This window comes from Bactrocera dorsalis, chromosome 5 (genome assembly GCF_023373825.1).
Source record: "Bactrocera dorsalis isolate Fly_Bdor chromosome 5, ASM2337382v1, whole genome shotgun sequence".
NCBI classification, from domain to species: domain Eukaryota; kingdom Metazoa; phylum Arthropoda; class Insecta; order Diptera; family Tephritidae; genus Bactrocera; species Bactrocera dorsalis.
In genome coordinates this window covers 4376422-4398506 of record NC_064307.1, presented here as the reverse complement: position 1 = coordinate 4398506, position 22085 = coordinate 4376422, and the positions used below count along the sequence as shown (strand labels likewise).

Below are 22085 nucleotides of genomic sequence, written 5' to 3'. Positions count from 1 at the left end.
TTATTTTGTTTCTAGAAGCATGTCAAATATAATGGGTTAATTTTCGAAAACTATATGTTTCTTGAGGAAATATATTAGTGCTTCTTTTGAAGATGATTTTGTGATTGAACGAAATCAAGTAAATTTTATAGTATTGCAAATAATAATGATTTTTGTCGTTCTAATTTTAGCGTGGCTTCAGTTTACAGTATTTTTAATTTGACAAGCTTCTAGATTCGAATAATAGCTGTTAAAGTGCAAAACTGTTTGCGCACTTATATTAAAAAGCGAAACCACTTCCTCTAATACCGCCTTTCTCTGGACTAGGTGACCCAAAGCGTTTTCATAAAAATGCCACACCACACAAGAACGAATTGGATCCGGATATTGAAGAACATTTGAAAGTACAATTTTCCTTCGAAATCGAATTGTACAATTTTTGCAAGCAACGTCTCTATAAGCAATACATTGCCATTAAAAAGGATGAAATGATGAGACATTTCAATTAGTCCTATATATGTATATATAATAATTTAATTGAATTTTCATCGATACATATAGAATAATGTACAAATAAAATAAGCTCAGGATACCTGCGAATGTGCAAATTTTAAATTAATATTACGAGTATACGACAATAATAGAGCGATTTGACAAATTTACTGATTTTTCAATATTTTATTATGTTTGGTTGTAGCGTCTTAGAAAAAGTATATTTTTTCTAACTGTGCACGTTTCTGTATAGATTAGGTTCAGGTTTTTAATCTTTCAACAATCGAAAGTAAAAGATTTGATGATTCAAGTGGGAAAATCCGAATGTTATCCGGAACTGTATGGCATCAGATGTCGAGGATATGATATAATTTATATATCATTGTAAGACTAACCGCATTGCCATAGTTGAAAAAATATAATCCAACTATTTGGATTTTACAACAAAACAAAGAATCCGAGTGCTAGTTATACCATTCTTAGAATTCTAGTAATACGAGTATAATATCTACTTTGATACGACGAAGAACTTCTAAAGAACCTGCAAAAACGCATTTTCTAATGTCAAATTCGTCCTTATTTTAAATATAATGTTCACAACTTTTCTAAAGGGCTTATTTAAAAATATTGATCGATTAAATCGTTTTATATCGATCTTGGACATTTGTGTCAACATTAACCCAACAAAATATTTGTAGGGGTCTGTTTGCATCCCAAAGTTATTCCCAACTGAAAATGTCACTTTTTGAGCCGAATTATCGACATTTACGGGAAATTTCGCTTATCTTTTTTAATTCCAAGAAAAGTGCAGCTGAGGACCCGTCCACGCTTTACTGAGGCTGACACATAGTATGTACATAGATAATACTATAACTCTACTACTACCATTTATATGCTTTCTATTAGGTATAAAAAAATATAGAATTTTTGTAAAGCAACTTGTGTTATTTTACAAAAAAATGGATCATAACGCATTTCGTGTGTTAATTAAGCATTGCTTTTTGAGGGAATAAGGGAAAACATTTTGGACCGCTTTTATACAATAAAGACTTAAATTTACAAAAAAAACGGCGGAAGCAAAGTTGTAGACCTAATAATTAAACCGTTAGTACCTTTTGGAGCTCTTTCATATGTGCTTTTCCCAGTTTATGTTGCAATTGCCTTTAACATTTCGTCGCTTTAATTTCCTTTTTAATATCTACTTATCAATTATTTACATGCTAATATCTTTGAATTACTGGTGGCAGAAAAATGTTAAATAAATTTTCAATAATATCTGGGTTTCAAGAAAATCAGATTAATACCATAAATATATGATATTTTCGAGCATATTCAGATTCGGAATTACTTTTCCTTCACTGCATTTTTTAAATAAGAAGAAACAACTTTTGTTCCAATTTATGTACGAATCATTTCTCTCTTTCAAACCGGGCAATTTTCATCCACTTAGTCCTAAACTGTACATATCTACATTTGTAGTACCTGTGCGTCGCCACATCTTTCATGACATAGTAATATTCGCAAATATATTTACATCCCAGAAATAATACTTTTAAAAACACTGAATCCGAATGTTGCTTCACAGATTCACAATTTGAATGCACGCGATTTGAATAATACCGTTAAGGCCGATTTAGATATACTTGTATACAATCGTGTGCCCAAAACTGGTAGCATACAGTTAATAGAGCTAATGCGCATACTGGGAAAAGCACACAACTTTGAGGTGCAGGTCGATCCGCAGGTTGGCGGCATACGTACCCTGCTCGACGAGTACGAAGTGCAAGAATTAGTTGATAATATTGCGAACTTAGAGGATGGCACTGTCTTTGTTAGCCATGTGAATTATTTAAACTTTTCCAAATATAGCGAATCACGTCCAATTTATGTGAATATGGTGCGCGATCCGGTGGAGCGGGTCATTAGTTGGTACTACTATATAAGAGCGCCATGGATATTTGTACCGAATCGCCGCAAAAGTAACAGAGAAATGCCAAACCCGAAATGGGTGAATACAGAGTTCGATCAGTGCGTGTTGAGTGGAGAGAAAGTGTGCACGTACATTGAGGGTTCGGCTATGGAGCAAGTAGGAGATCATCGTCGGCAAACATTATTCTTCTGCGGTCACAATCAGCGCAAATGCACGTGAGTTATGCCAGTTGGAGCTGGTTTAGAAGTAACGCCCACATTATTATTAATTTTTGGTATTTTAAACTTCAGTCCCTTTAATACTAAATTACCACTGGAAATTGCTATGCAAACGGTGGAGAGGGAATACGCTGTGGTGGGCACGTGGGAGGATACAAATGTGACACTGAGTGTTTTGGAAAATTACATACCATCATATTTCCGCGGCGCTAAAAATATGTATTACAGTGAGTAAATAATAAATTATAGAAATCAAAACCCTTACATATTTGCGCTTTTACAGTGGGTCTGAATAAGGACATCCGGAATTATAATCCGATGAAACCACACATTAGTGAAGATATCAAAAATATGTTACGCAAAAACTTTACTCGCGAAATTGAATTCTATCAGTTTTGCCGCCAACGTCTACATAAGCAATATATAGCCCTCAAATTGAATGATCTTAAACAGGTTGATAAAGATTTGCAGGAACCACGTGATTTAGCGCCACGAACTTAAAATACATTAACAAAATCACATTAGATTAATTTGTTGTATTAAAAATTACCATTTCATATTCACAGAATAATTTAAATCGGAATTTTATTTAAAACAAATAATGACATTATCTTGGGGCTCATTCGGTTGCGGGTTGTTGAGACGCAATTTCATTGCTGGAATGCTGAATATCTCTCTTGTTTTAATTTTACTATTTGTAAAATGTGTGAAAGCTAAGAGTGTGTAGTGATATGTTTTGAGACTACTGAAACTGGCATTGGTCAAATATTTTTTCGACTCTGCAGCCTTAACTTTTTGCTCAGCTCAACATTTGATTTGTTTTACAACGCAATATGCTTGGAAACGGGAACATAGTGTTACCTAGTACCAATAATCCGAATTTGAACTAATTTATAAATATATTCAAGTTACAGACTAAGTGATAATTTGACATTAAATCATATGAAAATATGTATTTTGAGAGAATAAATAAATATTTACAATTTAACGGAATTAAAAGAATACATCTTTAATTAAATAATAAGCGAAAATTTAATCTAAATTCTAAGTTACTATTAATTGTAGACATTTTCAAAATATGAACTTTAGGCCTTCTGCTATATTTTTCCTTTAACAAGATTTCTCATAACGGAACGGGGTATATAAGGGATTTCAAAATATCCTTTCAATTCTTTTTCACCTCTTCACTTCTTATTGGCATACATATGTTCTGTAGTAATATAGTTAGATGCAGATTTTCTAATTTATAACGGCATTCGAAAATTAATGGGTGCGGTAGTCATATCGCAAATAAATATCGTTCTACAAACATTCTTCAAAGGATGCCCACATTTTTTTATAGTTAAAGAAACTAAGTGCTGAACGTTTGAATAACACGCGTAAAGCCGAGATTGATGTTATCTTCTTCAATCGCTGTGCTAAAGTTGGTAGCGAATCGTTACTTGAACTTTTTAACAAACTTGAAGACTTCAACAACCTGGTTATAGAGCGTGAAGGTTTGCGTAGACCTACCAAACGTCAATTGAAGAAAAAAGAACAGATTGAATTGGCCGAAACCATATCTGGGTTCGCTGATGGTTCGGTATATATAGAACATGTGAATTGGATTGATTTCGAAGAATACGATTTGCCAAAACCGATCTACATAAATTTAGTGCGTGATCCAGTGGAGCGTGTAATTAGTTGGTATTTTTATGCACGCGGTGCTTATAAGAATGCCATTGAATATCGCAAGGATCCCAATAAGCCAATAAGATCAACGCAATGGTATAAAAAGGATTTCAATGAATGCGTGCGAAGCGGTGATCCAGAGTGTCAATATGTGCCATTCACAACCAAGGATTTTACTGGAAATTACAAAAGGCAAACGCTCTTTTTCTGTGGCCATCATGAGGATTGCTTGTAAGTGAAAAACGAATAACTGCGATTTTGGATGTATTTTTGACACATGAGAACCTCTTTGCATTAATTGTATAAATTGTTTCGCTAGACCTTTCAATTCACCGGCAGCTGTGCAGATGGCAAAAGAGCATGTCGAACGAGATTATGCGGTGGTTGGTTCTTGGGAGGACACCAATATAACGCTTACTGTTTTTGAGAAGTACATACCACGTTTCTTCCAGGGAGCGAAAATTCTGTTTGAGAGTATGTGGTTTTCGAATTTTAATAAACAATTTGTATTTTCAAATATAGCGAACGTGTTCATTTTCGATTATAATTGTATTCCCATTTCAGTACATAATAATGAAATAACAACCCGGAATAAGAACAAACGAAAACCTAAAATAGACGCGGATGTCAAAGAAATGATACGTAAGAACTTCACCAACGAGTATGATTTTTATTACTTCTGCAAGCAACGTCTTTACAAACAATATTTGGCTGTGAACCTTAAAAACATAGAGACCATAGAAAGTTTGAATTAATATTTGGATTTAATAAATACATAACGAATAAAAATAAAAAAAATAAATTTTGCTTTATATATTATTCCTGCTTGACTTTATTTCTTTCTGCAGAGTAGAAATATGTAGTTTAGAATGGGATTCACTATTCAGGGAAATAAACAAAGTTGCTCTCAGGCCTTGTTAGTAGCATGGATAGTGAATGGACTTAATATATCGCGTTTAGTTCACAAAATTCGCTGAAAAATTAATTTATATCGATTAATAGCGATAAGGAATAAAATACGTCCTCTGGAGTTTGAGATTCACAAGGAAGATATTTCCAAGATTTCGGCAACCATTTTGATTTTCCGGCTATTTAAAGTTATTAGACGGCTAATCCACATTTTACACATATACGAGTATATAGTATGTTATTGTTCCACAATATGTATTTTTGTGTTTTTATTACATAAGAATTCATGTCATGTTGACTGTGGTCTCAAACGAACACAATCGTTTCATTTCATTACAGTATCCTAATAAGTAAGAGTTAATCATTCGTAAATAATACATAACTTGGGTTTAAATTTTTTAATACAAACATACATATATGTATATGTACAATATGTGAACATTAATGTTGAAGAGCGTTACTCACATATTGGCGTTCCACCATATAAAGTCAGAGCACTTCGCTAAAAACATTTAACTCTGCAGAGTGTTATCAGTTACATTAGAATATGTGTGCATAAAATGAAATATGTATGTATACTTGTAAAAATATAAGCTCACATAAACTCCATTACTTCAATTAGCTGCGTTCTTTAAGCACCTCATCTCTGAACAACACAAGAAAAGCGGATATAGATATACTGTTTTTTAATCGCTGCGCAAAAGTGGGAAGCGAATCGATGATCCAATTATTAGGCAATTTGGAAACAATTAATGGGTTCAACCTTGACCATTTTGGCCCGGGCAAAGGAACCAGACGTAACCTCCCTCCGAGAGAACAAGAGAGAGTTGCCGACTATGTCTTTCGCTTGGGTGCCGGGTCAGCTTATGTTGAGCATATCTCGTGGATAAACTTTTATGATTTTGGTTTACCGAAACCGATCTATATAAATTTAGTGCGCGATCCAGTGGAACGGGTGATCAGTTGGTATTTCTATGCACGCAACGCGTACAAAAATGCCTGGGTATTTCGCAAAAACCCAAATGCAAATCTTAAGTCGGCTGTATGGTTTAAAAAGGATTTCAACGAATGTGTGCGCAGTGGAGATCCCGAATGTCAATACGTGCCATACACATTTGTGGACAGTACAGGAAATTTCAAAAGGCAATCGCTGTTCTTTTGTGGTCAAAATTTAGATTGCTTGTAAGTATATGTAAATACTACCAATTATTGATAAAAGTAAACTTATATGATGAAATATATTTACACCTTCCAAATCGCTGTTAAGGCCTTTCGATTCTCCATATGCAATACAGATGGCGAAGGATCGTGTGGAACGTGAATACGCCGTTGTTGGTTCGTGGGAGGAGACAAATGTCACTTTAACGGTTTTGGAGAACTACATTCCACTTTTCTTCAGCGGAGCAAAACGCGTTTATTACTGTAATTTTACACAATTTTACTTCTTTTACTATATTATTGAATATTATATTATTTTCATTGTTTTTTAGTAAATAAGGAGAGTCTCGAAAATCGCAATCGTAATAATCGGAAACCATACGTGGCAGAAGATGTGAAACAGATGATACGTAAGAATTTTACAAATGAATACGATTTTTATCACTTTTGTAAGCAGCGGCTGTTCAAGCAATATCTAGCTCTTAATCATAAGGAGTTTCCGATTAATTAAAATTATATTTAGACTAGATGAAATTTCGTTATAAGAAATAAAATAATATTTAAAATATGTTGTTGTTTTTGTCAAATTTTGTTGTAATCCTCTTCACACAGTTGGAACCATCAGCCTACACTATCTTCTTAAAAAATTAATGAAACAAAATAATGTCTGAGTGAAGGAGAACCATTTATGGTAAATTAAGATGTGAAGTAAAATCTGAGTGATCGTAAGTTGTCCAGATTCAGATTAATTTTTTGATGTGAAGTCATTATGTTTATTTAAAAGGTTTAAAACACAGATCTTCTTGTTGAAATTAGTAAAAATATTGGCGACGTGATGAGGAAGAGTGGTTGAATAACCGCTTTAGTATAAAAGGAACCGTGTAAGTATTATGACAATCTCTGAATCAGGGATCTCTTTTACTCAATCCTTTTGAGTTACGAATAAGTGCAGTAGTTTTTGAAAGGGCACCATGAAATGGATAAAACAAACTTTTGTTCCCAGCATTTCTTTACTTAGGTATTTTGTGATAAAAACTTTAATAATTTCGCATATTTTTTAATCACTTAGATGCAATCATTAAATGCACTAGAGCTGAACAACACGAGAAAAGCCGAATTGGGTATAGTTTTCTTTAATCGAGTACCAAAAGTTGGCAGTCAAACATTTATGGAACTTCTACGTCGCCTATCGGAGCGAAATAATTTTCAATTTCATCGAGATGCAGTGCAAAAGGTGGAAACGATACGCCTGGCCGATGATCAGCAGCAAGAGCTTGCCGAAGTGATAAGCGATCTACCTGAACCATCTGTTTTCATCAAGCACGTATGCTACACGAATTTTACAAAATACAATTTGCCCATGCCGATTTATGTGAATGTCGTAAGAGATCCCATTGAACGTGTGATTAGTTGGTTTTACTACGTACGCGCTCCCTGGTACTTTGTCGAACGTAAAGCAGCCTTTCCCGATTTACCGCTACCACACCCAGCATGGTTGAAAAAAGATTTCGAGACTTGTGTGCTATCCGGCGATCAGGAATGTACCTATACGCAGGGTGTGACCGTGGAAGGTATAGGTGATCACCGGCGACAGAGTCTATTCTTCTGTGGTCATGCCTATGAATGCACGTGAGAATAAAAATATTGAATTTTATATACGCATGTGCATAATAATTTTGATTTTGCAGCCCCTTCAATACGGTGGGTGCATTGGAGCGCGCCAAGTTCGCTGTTGAGAGTCAATATGCTGTTGTGGGTGTTCTGGAGGATATGAATACGACCCTATCTGTATTTGAGAAATATATACCACGGTTCTTTGAAGGTGTTCGAGATATTTACCAAAGTACGTATACAAATACAGTTTCAGGTATATTTGGGGTGTAAGTTTTGTAGCAACAAGTGGGTCAAGAAGGAAGGAATGAGTTTTATTTCTAACGCTACGACTCAGATCAGTGATAACTTCAATGTAGTATGCATATCAAGACACTTTAGCTGTGAGCAAGGTATATTTTATCAAGCATTATTAAGAAAATGTCAGGTCATGCTTGTTAAAGGTGGCTCCGGTTATCTGGGTCTGGACTTTCTTCAACAGAAAAATACAAATTTATATAAATATAAAGTCGATTAGTAAATTTTCTAACATATTAACAAGACTAATCTCATGATCACCTGAGACCTTACTCAATAAATTGGTTTTGTTACCGCAGACCGAATAGAAACATATGATTTTAAAAGTGGAAATATATCATTATTCAAACCATGAATATACTATTAATTACTATATTATAATGATCTTTATTATATCCTGTTGAAAATATTTCTTTGCTTATTGCTTTCCTAGGTAGCGCGGAGTATTTAACGAAGATCAATAAGAACAACTTCAAACCGCCAGTGAGTGAGAAGGTGAAAAATATAGTGCGACATAATTTCACAAACGAGATCGAGTTCTATCAGTTCTGCTTACAACGGTTGCACAAACAGTACCTTGCCACACATATTCCGCAGAAGATTTTGGCACCTTAAAAATTTTTCTCGCATATGATAGATGGATTGTTGTTATTGCATTGTTGTACACTAATTGCTGTGCATGGCTAAATGTCAGATTTCCAGTGAGATTTCGCAGAGACACAAAGAGCATGTCTTGATCAGCTTATTTGTAAATAGCTGGAATAAATTATAATTATTATTATTTTGTTTTATTTAATTAACCAGTATTATAGTGATTTTAGTGCGAAATTGCAGTTATATTAATTTTTGTTGAAATGAAAATATATATTTTTTTATTAGGCACACACACATATCAGACAATTTTTGACAAAACAACTTTTCTAGCTTTAGCAAGTTCCTCTTTGATTACATTAAATTTGATCTTTAATGAAACATTTAATATTTTATTTAATTAAATAAAGAAGATGGTTCCTTAAACAATACATAAATAATTTGTCAAAATTGTTGAGTTTCGATTTACTTAAGAATAATTTCTTTTACTGCTTACTAAGTCGAGATAAGTTGTTTTGTCAAAACTAAGTTTGAGAATCTAAAGCCACTACACACTCGTAAAAAGTACAACATACATACATATTAACATATGTAGTTATAAATTGCAAACACACATACACACATAAGTGCATATATATGGAAGTAAAATGAAAAAAAAAATGATGCGAAATTTCTAGTCAATAACTTATAAACGTTTATCTGTATGTATATATGTATGCACATGACTGCATATATGCATACGTTGAAAATACTCAGATATGGTTTAGTTAACTGTTTGAAACTTCTATGAGAGATTTTACTCGAGGGCTAAACTCGTGAAAAGTGCACAGCTTTCATTACTTTTGTGGCTACACTTAAATTACATGCATATCTAGATTTGTGCGGATTCGAAAATCAATATGTACATATGTTTGTGTATTTGTGTATGACAATTATCTTTGTAGGAGCAAGAAGAGTAATCACTTTCAGATTATATTATTTAGATTGAGGCTAATGCGTATGCATATAGTATATCTATGTGTGTATGGATGTGTGTACGAGGGCGAAGTTCAACTTTATTAACTAAAACGTATGTATATGGGTGAAATATGATATTTTTCCAACAATAACTTTAATTATTTCAAAGGCAGAAAAATAAACAGTGAAAATATTTAAAAAAAACATTTTACTTTCCTTTAAACAAATAACAGTTGGTTTGATAACTATTCGTACGCACAAAATATTTTAAATATTATTATGTATTTTAAAATTACGACAAATCATTAAAACCACTTATATACTCAACAAGACTTAGTCTTCAAACATTAATTTATATTATTTACATTTATATAATTATTTCCAGCTAAAATAGCGATCAATATCACTTATTCTTTAAATGTTGAGCGGTATCGGCTGACATGGCACATTTGTAAATTTTTGTATTTGTAATTCCTGCTTCTTTATGTTAATAATCAATTAATTAAATGCTGTTATATTATTGTACTTAAAATCAAGATATTTTCTTTACGTAAATGGTATGGTAAGGGTTTTTTTCAGCAATCTCATCATTAGCATTCGTTATTTGGCTACTTACTCGTACTTAGCTAACGCTGACGACAAGGTACGGTTATAAACGAATTTCCGTAGTCATTTTAGGCAATATCAACTTTAATAGAACAAATTTTCAGTCCTACATATGTTTACAAAGTGGACGAAGAGCAGATTTAAGTGTAAAGAAACGAAGGAGCTAGTTGATGCACATATTACTGTGATCAAATTGAAAGGAGAATTTTTAATTAAGTTTTTCAAATCGTTTATTTTTTTTCTGTAAGTTGGTAGTACTGTTAGTGACATCTATGCTAAATTTGTCTTCAAAATGTTCATTAGTATTTGAGATACGACTCGTTTTGTGAGGCTCTAAGAGTGAATTCTTCGATTTTTACTACATATGTATGTCTGAATTTATTGAACAAAGAAGTGCGGTAATGCATCATCTCATACTGCATTGATTATTCGTGACCATTTCGCCACATTTTCAACTAATATCGTACTGTAATCACCGCATTCGCCTGATTTATCTTCGTGTAACTTCTGGCTTTTCAGCAAATTCACATGACCACTCCGAGAACACCGTTTTGACTCAATTGAGAATATAAATTCTGAATCGACGGAAGATTTTTCCAAGTGCTATGATGACTGTAAAATTCATTGGCAGAAGTGTATTGCAGGGGGAATTAATTACTTTGAAGGAGATGAAATGGACAAAATTCACGTTTCAATTTAATCACAGTTGCATACATATAAAGTACGTATTGAAAATAACGAAAAAAAAACAGAAATATATTTAGTTAGAATTTCAGTGATATGAAAAGGTATGGATTTCAATCATTATTAGTAAAGAGTTAGTATATTCGAGAACTACTTTTAGGAATCACCATTAGAGATTGAATTATTTATTGCAGAATCATCGAACCGTACGTTAACTAAAAGTGTGACAGTTTTTATTTGAATTTATAGATATTATACTTCCACTTTCTCTGCTTTAATGAAGAATGATTCGTATAAATATTATTTGACCTATTACAATTAAAACCGCATATGATGATCTGCATATAAGCTTTATGTGAATATATGATCTAATATGCTTTGTAAGAAACGATATCGTTTCAGCTTGAAAATAGCCAGTTTTCGGTATGTACTAAATAATTATTACTAAAAAATTAACAATAATATTGCCTAATCAAAAATGTTATCGGAAAGAAAATCTTATCTGACACTTCTTGGTTGAATTTAAAATTCATTTCATGCTTTGACTCATTACTCTATTTTTTTGCTAATTATATTGACATTAGAAATAGTTTTTATAGAATCATAACTATCATATTATTTTTAATGACCGTTAAATCTAGCATTCAATAATATATGTACATGTACACATACATACATACATACATATGTACATATAGTATGTAAGCTGACATAGCCTAAATGAAACTATGTAGTACTGAGTTCTTTATGACAAATGGAATTAAAACCACTACTACCTAAAATAATATTTTATATAGAAAAGATGGTAGTAGAACTAGTAGCCAATATTTGAAATTTGTATTACCATTATCATTTTTGACATCGCGATGTTCTATCTACGTTCCACAAAAACTTGACTACTTCAATTCTGCGATTTTAATTTTTAAGCCACATTTGTAGGCATTTTTGTAACATAAGAAATTAAGTTTTTTTTAATCAATTTGTTCGACCAAGATACTTCTAGTAACTATAATGTTTATTTTGTAAACCTCGTTTTACTTAAAACAATTTACTTTACTCTCGCATGTAAAAGTGAGAGATAATAAATTCATGTCAAAGTTCTCCTTGAGTTATTTATCGATAGCAAATGTTTGCCAAATACAACATGCATACAATTTGCTTTCGTTGCTAGTTTCGACAAGCAGCACAAATATTTGAAATATTTTCATTTATTCGCTGTACAAATAGTGTATACCATACACAAATAGCGTCTAATATGGAATGCTGGAAATAGGAAAAGTAAAAAATTATATACTCTTTCGAATTATCAAGATTATCAATATCGGTGATAAAATATTTATATTTTAGTGGCAACGATGAAAAGTTTCACACTCATTATTTGTTTTGAACATAAAAATCACTTGATTCTCTCGCTCTCATTCTCTTACACCACCCTTGTTGTATTCGTACCGCTGCTACCTATGATTTGCACTCGTATTTATAGAAGAGCAACTGAGAATATGAATGCGGAGTACGCTTAAAATACTCATAACTACAGTGCAAGTGCAAAGGTTTTTGCAAATATTGGAATTGTTTATAATCGGTGTGATACGAGCATATAAACAAATAAATATGATAGTAATTTCATAGGTATGAGTACCTCGTATATGAAACTCTACATAATTGCAGCGTAATGCCATTATAGTGAGAAGCGAGACGCACAAATTATTATCGAAATGCTAAAGTTGAAAGCGAAAGTAAGGAGTGCAGTGGCCACCGAGAAATAAACATGCGTATATTGTTAGGAGACACGATACAAGTTCGAGGCAAATGAGAGTGAGACCGCCGACCTACCGGACCGCACCGGAGAGATAAGAGTACACAAGTTAACTCAAACATAAATGATTACTACAAATATAAGTTTGTTTGTATGTACAAATGCAAGTAGCACTGTAGCGCATTTTTGGTGAGCAGCCTTGTTTGCTTTTCTTAAAAATATATGTGTATAAGCGCCCACTCAAATGCCAAATTTCGTCTGAGAAAGTTTAGCGCTTATACTTAGAATGGTACTTGTGGCACGTACCACATACTGCATATTTAACTACATACATAAAAGCCGCACGTGAATAATTGTGCCAGTTGTTACTGTATGCTGCCGACATATAAGTCAATTTTGTGTTGTTTTTCTACATATGTGCATACATATATTAAGTATAGCAGGTGTTGTGTTAATTTGTATCTGAACAAATCTAATTGGGAGTATCTAAAGTCTGTGCTCGTGCCGAATGTCAGAAGAGAAAATTCACGAAAAAATCAAAACAAAAAAGTTATATACCTACCTACCGAAATTCAGCGAGCAGGGTGATATTTGCAAACAAAATGAGATACAAAAAATAAACGGAGAGCGGAGGACTATAGCTGACGCTAAAGCAAGCGCCGTGGATTCGTATACCAACGAGCCATACCCGTCAAGTTGCGCGCTACGACCTTGCAATACCCTTGAATGACACTCTTATTGTGCGCACCGTGTCCAAGATGAAGACGAGCACACAAGCGACGCAACGGTAGAAGTCAAATATTAAAAGTGAACTTTGTGTGTTTTCGCCTTTTCGTGTAGTTCATGCCTTCGCTTATTACAAATAATAATAATAAAAGTAAAAACAGAAAAAAATATTGATAAATGTGCTAAAGAAAATAAATATCAATTAAAATTGATTAAAATAAAATGTACTACAATATAATCATAAACGTTCACAACTGGCTGCTTTAAATCTGTGTCAATTCACTTGAGAAATTTTACGCAAGGTCAAAGCTAAAATCGTAAGGTGGACAACCCCAAATGCTCTGTACACATGTATATGCATAGTTGATAATAATAATAAAAATAAAAGTAAAAAATAAAATCCAAATACTCGTTAACTCGTTCAAGTGAAGCAGTGTCTCTGTTAAGCTATCATTACATTTTTTCAAAATTGAGCAAGTGTTATTAAACAAACTAATTGTTTTTTGTTTTGATAAGCGCACGAAAACTATTTAAAACATAATTATAATAAACAAAGAAAGCTTATCTCGAATGACAGGTACTTTTAATTTCCTTAACCGGGTGCAGCAGACTCGTCGCCAGAGACAGTGTGGTAACAGCTACATACATACAAATGTGCTTGGAATAAGAAAATATTAACTTCAAATTTAAATTTTTGCGCTCTGTTATGTCTTTTGCTTTGTCACATACAACTAACTGTATATGCATATTAGCATATATTGTACATATGTACATAAGTGCGTAAACGAATGTTTATAGGGCAAAGGGTCATCGCTTTAATTAATTCTAATTCGCTATCAATTTGAGATTTTTTTGTGTAATTTATAATGCTATTTTTAAATGCCGAAAATTTATTTTAGTTTGTATTATGTCTGTTTGTATATTTCATGTGATGTGTATACATCTGAATTTGCACATAAATACCTACATATATAAAAACACTACGTATGTATGTACATACATACGTAAGTGTCATTTTCTTATTTTATGTATGTATGTGTGAGTATGTTTTTGCTATTTTGTTTTGATTTTTAACCGCCTTGTGTGACCGCAAGTTCCACTAATGGAAAGTTATTTGTAAAAATAGTAAAATATTAGCTTTGTCATGGAAGCAGCTGTGAAAATTTAATAATATCACGCGGCCCACAAGTGACTTTTAAGAAAAAAAAAATTAGAAAATATAAATAAACAAATTTAGCATTGAAATAATTTCATTAATAAATTTTCATTTCAAATTGGCGACTATGAAAACTCTTGCCAAAAATTAGTTACTTTTTAATTTTTTATCAAGTAGAAAATCTGAAAAATTTCTGCGCAGTGAAATTAATTAATCGCTTTGAATGGTAAGGACAAGCTAGGTGGCGGGTGCAACGTGACAGCTGATTTCATATTGAACCGGAATCTGCGCTGCCAAAGTTTCACACAGAAGTACATTGCACATTTACTCACATCTAGTATGTGTTTGTATATACACAGCAGTTTATTTATAAGCCTGTACATATCAGAAACTTTTCAATATATGTACAATATTTTGTTTACATTTTACAGTAGTTATTTCACATGAAAATAAAACTTAACCGGGTTTCAATCCAGCAATGTAACGACGAATGCTAAACTTTTTGAAATTCATAAAAACGCATAAAGAATTATGAAAAATCTTAAAGCAAAATGTGTCAAAATATATTTTTTGAAATATTTGAAAAAATTATTCACATTTTTACCGTGAAGTAAGACTATTAATTCATTTATTAAAACAATTAATATTTGAATTGAAAAATTATTTTATTTTTTACATTTTGGCGTTCTTTTACTATTAAATTATATTTTTTCAAATGCATTTGTAAAAATTAACGCCACAATAATTAAAAAATACTTTAAATCTATTAAATTTCTTCACAAGTTTTTTTCCCAAAAAGTTTCTTCGACGCTCATAAAAATAATTAACTACTTAATTTAAAACATAAAATGTTAGTCTTAATGCAAGAAGTAGCATGAGATATTTTCAATGTAATTAGTTTTATAAATTTAGTTATCAAAATAATTAAAGCGAATATTATATATTTACAGAAATGTAGGATTCTGAAATACTAATATATTCTATTTCTAAAAAAACAAACATTTCAAACCAAATTTCGCAAATCGCTCTCCAGTTACTTTGTAAATGCCATAAACTTTTAAATACTTCAATACTATATTGAGAACAAAACTGTTATTGTCTTTTTAATTGGGGCTTAGAAACATTGTTGTTTTAAGTTTCCCTCTCTCACATGCTTTACTTTTTGCCTTTTGCAATTAAAAATAATTTGTTTATGATTTAATTCGCTCAAAGTCAACAAGCCAATAAAGAGTGGCTTGTTAGGTACATACATACGAGTATATAATATGTACATATTTTCGATTCAACGTAGTGTGACAAACTTCACTTCACGTGATAGGCGAATTTTAGGCTGACCACATAGTGAGTACCATGAACGATGCAACAATAATAGCAAAGTCAAATTTACGAAAGGATGGCAGGTCTGTAAAAATATATAACAGTCCAGACCAGATAAAATCATCTTTATTCGATGTTTATTTTATTAATTCACGCAGTTTATTTGAAATTTTAGTACCAAAATATTTTTTATAAGTTCAAAAAGTACTAAATATAATTATAATCATTCCACAAACAGAGAGTGAAACATCTTTACATAAGACTCATTTCCATATAAGTTAATGAGAAAAGGAATCACTCTTAATTGAAATGCTTTGTCGAAATAATTAGTATACTCGAATGTGTCTATATTCGGGTTGTCAGCTGATATGCTACGCAGCGACGAAAGCGGCTGGCAGATGCCAGCTGTTAGCTGCCGAGTGACATGTCAAAATGCTGTCTATTGTTATTTGATTAGATGGGCTGTGAAAAAGAAAATTATTCAATTATTGGCGCTATGTAATAGAGGCTCGTTACAGTATTTATGGCATGACATCATAACCAGCATTAAGTAAAATAATTTCGTATATGCTAATTTGTATTACAAAGTAACCAATTGGAGGATAGTTGCAAAAGTGAACACACTTTATGTCATTGCTTCATGTACGGTATACTCTGGATAAATCATACTAGTTACAAATTAACAGAAAAAATAATTTAGTCATGAATTGGAAGCTGAAACTCGGTTTTGTTACTGCTAGTAGAGACTTTGAACTGAATCACTTTGTTTTTTTTTTTTAATTTCGGAAGTTTAATCTTAAAATATAAGATATTTAAATTCGGTTTTAAAATTTGTACGGTTTCTTACGTTCTTTAATAATCAAATGTTTAATAATTTCACTCTTAACTCAACAAGGGAGTCTTTTAATCGGTTTTGTTCTCTACATAGTCAACAAGAAAAACTGTGATTTGTTAGTTAACATTTTTTTACCATCCACCCAGTTTCTGAATACAGTACATCAGAAGCACATCTACATTGATTTTAATTTTCTGATGGGCACTTTTCATAAACTTCTTTGATAATATCATCATTTTGTCGTTCTCTACGAAGAAAGTTTGAAATTGTTTTTATTGACTAGTTGTTTTATTAAGTCATGTCGGTTTGGCCACAATGGAGCCACACAAATACAAATACAAGTAATTACTGCGTGTGGATTTGAATACGTTATAATAAGGTTTCCTTTTTATACTCTTGGAACATGTTGCTACAGAGTATAATAGTTTTGTGCACCTAACGGTTGTACGTATCACCTAAAACTAATAAGAATGACGAGATGAGTTGAAATTGTAAAAATTAATCAAATCGAACCAGAACCCCGCTCACTCACCATATAACGGTGCTAATAAACACTACTAAAAGCGCGATAAATCAATAACTAAATACGCCAGAGACATAAAATTATATACTCGAGATGATATGAGAGGGCTTAATAGAAGTCGGGGTAAAACTGAACGATAGGCGTGGCAACGCTCACTTTTAGGTGAAGTTATATATTTCGGTACCTTTCCCGGCCGATTTTAACCAAATTTGGTACGTGGCATTCCCCTCATTTTTCAAAGCTTTGTATGCACAGTATTTTCAAGGTATGCCACTAATGACCAAAAATTGTGCAAATCCAACCAAAACTATTCAAGCCCCTAGGTACAAGTTGATGGAGTATAAAATGTTCGGTTGCACGCGAACTTAGCTCTTCCTTACTTGTTTTATTATATACACACGCATTTATTTGCATATATACAAGTATTTCCTTTTAGATTAATGTGTATATATAAACTGACTTGCGAGGGAATGATAATTCTTTCCGAAGAACTTGTCTTCACGATAAATATGTTGTTGGTATTAAGCGTATGTATACCATATAATAATAATAGGTAAATAGAATGTAGGCAAGTCACTAAAAGTTCCATTTCCATGCGGTTTTTAAATTATGAATTTATTTCGCCTAATAAATAACAGAAATGTATTAAGTATCTATACACATACATGCATATACATATGTACATACACATACATATGTACGTGCAAATTCGATTGCACCAATTTTTCATATTGAGATAACTAAAAAGCGAAATGAAAATTATTTATGTGCTATTTGGCTGTACGTTAACAATTGCGCTTCGCCATTATTTACAAATAAACGTACATTTGCATGTGCTCACACAAACACACAATGAACAATATATAAATACCTACTAAAAAGTAATCTTAATTAATTTGCTTTATTTTTCCTTTTCTTAACACGAGCCACAAGCCACTAAGTTAGAGAGTGAAATATTTTTAGCTGTGAAGAGGAGAGTGTGATCAAAAAACCCAAAAACAAAAAATAAAAACAAAATCAAAATTCGAACGCACCGAAAAGTCGTTGTTGAATTTCCTTCGATTTTCATTTGTTTTTATTGATTTTTGCATTATTTAATGCCTCGTTGTATAATTCATAAGCCAATTAGATTACAAGTTGTTATCATTAGCGAATGCATTAAGCATTAACTTGCTCATAATTTGATAATTTTTTTTCAGTTTATATAAGCATGCATCTGTTTGAAGAGTGATTTCTCAAAACAAGCGCAGTTTTAGGTTATAAACGTTTTGATTTTTAAATATAAGTGCAAGCGTATTATTTTTTGCTTTCGAGTTTTAAAGACTGTATAAGAGAATATATCTGTGATTAGAAAGAGCGTAGCTGTAGCACAGTTAAGCAAGAAATAAGGTACTATAAAATATTGAAGTTGTACATTCTTTAATTCCATAAGATATTATATAGTACTGGATATTAATTGCAAAGGACGAGTTTAAAATTGGCACTCAGAAAGCAAAAATTTCCTCCAATTGCTATTCTCATACTGATTATTCAGAAATTTGAGATTAAAAAAAAAAAAGATTTGAGATTTAGTATTATATTCTTATAACTAAATACATAGATTCAAATCAAGCTATTATAAATTATAAAATTTAGAAAATTGACGAAGCTCAAACTTAAACTCGTATAGGTTTTAGCTGTAAAGGTGAAGAACGTGTTAACGATTATTAAATTACTCGAATATTTTATAAATAACATATCTTTTTATTTCTATCTTTCAGATCGTGATTCTGGTTAAGGCCAATGAACGGACCCGGCGATATTCCATTGAATGAGAACAGTGGCACCCCTGACACAAAATCCTGCAGTATAATATCTGTAATTCCCACATTAGGCATGTCATCATGTCGTGGTAGAGCCGAGGCTTTTGCACGTAGTTTATCATCGAAGTTACGTACATTGGGCACACAGGTGTGTTGGTGCTTAATATCTACAATAGCAAATAATTAATGTACAAGTTTGTTAAACATATTTTTGTAGAATGACGATGGCGAATTATCGCCTGAGGAGGTGTCGATAATTAATGAAAACAACACAACCAATACATGGAAAACCACAAATGACTCCGAACAGGCGGTGACAGACTTGCAACCACTGCGCCATGAGTCCGATTCGTTCTTTGATTTTGACTGTGAGCTGGAAAGTCCAGGTAGCCCGGTGGATGAGTGTGAATATTTGCGACTAATAGAGACAGCATCGAATACACCACACAATTCGGCGGCTGAGTCGGGATGTGTTTGTGCGTCGACCTCGAGTAGTCGCGGTTCCACAGATGTGCAGTACTTTGATCATATACACAATGAGCAAACGTTAAACGACGCACCCGAATTTTCGCCTACACTACACAATGGCTACGGCACGAATGACCAAGTCCATGACCACCATGACAACGTGTCTACAGAAAACAGCAAAACTGAGGACGATGTCGACAATGCAGCGGTTGTAAATAAGGAACTATCCGAAGAACCTTTGGTGGAGGCGCAGAAACATGACGAAACTTTAACACCTGTGGATTTGGCAAATATACAAGATGAGATTATCAATGAACTGCAAGAACACAGCGCACGTATTGGAAATATTATTGAATCCATGCAAATTCAAACAAATAACGAAAATAACAGTACTGCTTCCGAAACTTTGCACACTAATCTCTCTAATGGCGACACTGAAACTGATGCACACAGAAATCTTGACAATATTGAACAATTGCACACTGAAACGACTGAAACTAGCAATACGGAAAAAACCGCCCAAAACGAAGTACAAATAGGGTTAGACACAAACGAGTCCACCCGTACAAGCACTCAGGAAACCACTGAAACTAAACAACTGCACAACAAAACCAAAGATGAGAAATCCACATTCGATGGACACGAAGAGGATGAAGACGATTGTCGGCCGCAACGTGTGCGCCGCTGCTCATCACTGAAAACCGGTAAAACACCACCGGGTACACCAGGTCGCAAGAAGATTGTGCGTTTCGCAGATGTACTAGGTCTCGATTTGGCCGATATCAAAACGTTTCTCGACGAAATACCAACCATACCGAAATCTGCATTTGAAGATTTGGAAGTGTTGGAATCGGAACCGCCCATACAGCTCGGACCAAAATCTGATAAGCTGCTCATGCCGCTCTTTCAACAGCCCGGTGGACTGCCGAACTTTTTAGATCTTGTGCGCGAAAAACAAGTTTCATTGGAGAACGCCGCGGTAACGGATCACATCAATCAGACGATTACCGGCACTGTGCGTGTACGCAATTTGGACTTCAACAAGTCAGTGCACATACGTTATACGCTGGATAATTGGCGCAGCTATGCCGATCTGCAGGCAAACTATGCTGAAAACTCTTGTGACGGCTTTTCAGATAAATTTACCTTTTATCTCTTTGGTAATTCTTTGCAAATTGGTCAGCGCATTGAGTTTGCTTGTCGTTTCCAATGTAAAGGCCAACAGTTTTGGGATAACAACTATGGAACTAATTACTGCTTCCAATGCTTGCCAGCATCAAGTCCTGCTAGTGCCACCACGCATCCAATACACGTGCACACGACTACAAGTCACACAGCTGGGTTGTTCAGCCCCACGGTCGGTGATGCATGGTGTAGCTCCTTCTACTAGGCACCTGAGACATATTGAGAGAAAAATGTTAAAAAAAAAAAAACCAAATACATATATATATATTACAATGTTATTAATACAGAGCAACTGCATGCGAACACACACACACAAGTACACGAATATACAGAAACACACATAGACATTTAGCTAAAAAATCAGGGAAAATACTCTCAAGACTCCTACTAACTTTCCACCTGCATACATACATATACACAGGCATACATATAACAAGTGAACCCACCCTTCCAAAGCCAAAGAACAAGCAAAATCACGAACGTTACATTCATATAAACTTATTATATGTATGGAATTATGTATATTTTTTGTAAATATTAACACAATATAAATCTACACACATGTACTAGTGTATGCACACATACATAAATACGTAGATACGAACTAGAAAGCATATTCTGTATTTGCGAACAGATGACTAAAGACTAAATAATTTTAGCAATTTACAACAACAATAAACTACAGCCGGTTAGCAGCCTTTAATATACTCAGCCATATATGTGCATACATATGTATTTATATGCATGTGCCTATCGAGTTATTAGCTAATAAACATATGAATTTTCCTATATACATATACATACGTATGTTTTTGTATGTGTGCATGTACATACGTACGTAATAGTGAATACAATTTATGAAGGAAAATCTTTTTGAAAGAGAAAGTTTAAATCTACACCTATACATACAAACATAGTGAAATGTGGAGCTGTTAGAAAAATCTCCCTACAAATGTTGCCGTTTTGTATAACAAAGATAACAAAAAAGTGATCAATAAAATTAAAACTAAAGTAAAACTAATAACAGTTATGGTTACAGAATTATGGAATGAAAACAAAATATATGAAAAAATTGTGTAAATTATTTATCGAATGCAATAATACTATACATACATATTTATTTATTTTTAATTTAAAATAATTTCTGTTTTGTAGTAGTTTTATATTTTTATTTTAAATTGACGCAATTTTTAATTTTTATGGTATAATTAAAT

The 22085-nt window shown here is 32.9% G+C and overlaps 2 protein-coding genes across 22 annotated transcripts in view; both read left to right on the top strand.

Annotated features, from left to right (window-relative positions):
- Nucleotides 1-10351, top strand: part of LOC105232624 (heparan sulfate 2-O-sulfotransferase pipe) — a 34899-nt gene extending 24548 nt beyond the window's left edge. For 2 of the 8 annotated variants that reach the window (XM_049458599.1, XM_049458598.1), the window contains exon 6: nucleotides 307-2047. In XM_049458599.1, the coding sequence (XP_049314556.1) occupies nucleotides 307-488 (182 nt within the window). In that variant the 3' untranslated portion in view covers nucleotides 489-2047. The other 6 variants (XR_007423026.1, XM_019992630.3, XM_029552988.2 and 3 more) reach the window with 6 other exon arrangements.
- A 2249-nt stretch (nucleotides 10352-12600) lies between these two features.
- On the top strand, nucleotides 12601-21124 carry LOC105232625 (glycogen-binding subunit 76A). 14 transcript variants are annotated; one of them, XM_011214383.4, is made up of 3 exons: nucleotides 12601-12732; nucleotides 19177-19366; nucleotides 19436-21124. In XM_011214383.4, the coding sequence occupies exons 2-3, from the start codon at nucleotides 19199-19201 to the stop codon at nucleotides 21074-21076; spliced, it is 1809 nt and encodes a 602-aa protein (XP_011212685.2). In that variant the 5' UTR covers nucleotides 12601-12732; nucleotides 19177-19198; the 3' UTR covers nucleotides 21077-21124. The 14 variants fall into 14 exon arrangements, with proteins under 14 accessions (XP_011212685.2, XP_011212686.2, XP_019848166.2 ...); XM_011214384.4 differs by having other exon boundaries at nucleotides 12684-13048; XM_019992607.3 differs by lacking the exon at nucleotides 12601-12732 and adding an exon at nucleotides 13095-13229.
- Nucleotides 21125-22085: the final 961 nt, after the last annotated feature.

Coding starts and splice junctions, on each gene's coding strand:
- LOC105232625 (XM_011214383.4), top strand. CDS start 19,199: ATGAACGGACCCGGCGATATTCCATTGAATGAGAACAGTGGCACCCCT. Junction 19,367..19,435: donor TACGTACATTGGGCACACAG/GTGTGTTGGTGC, acceptor ATATTTTTGTAG/AATGACGATGGCGAATTATC.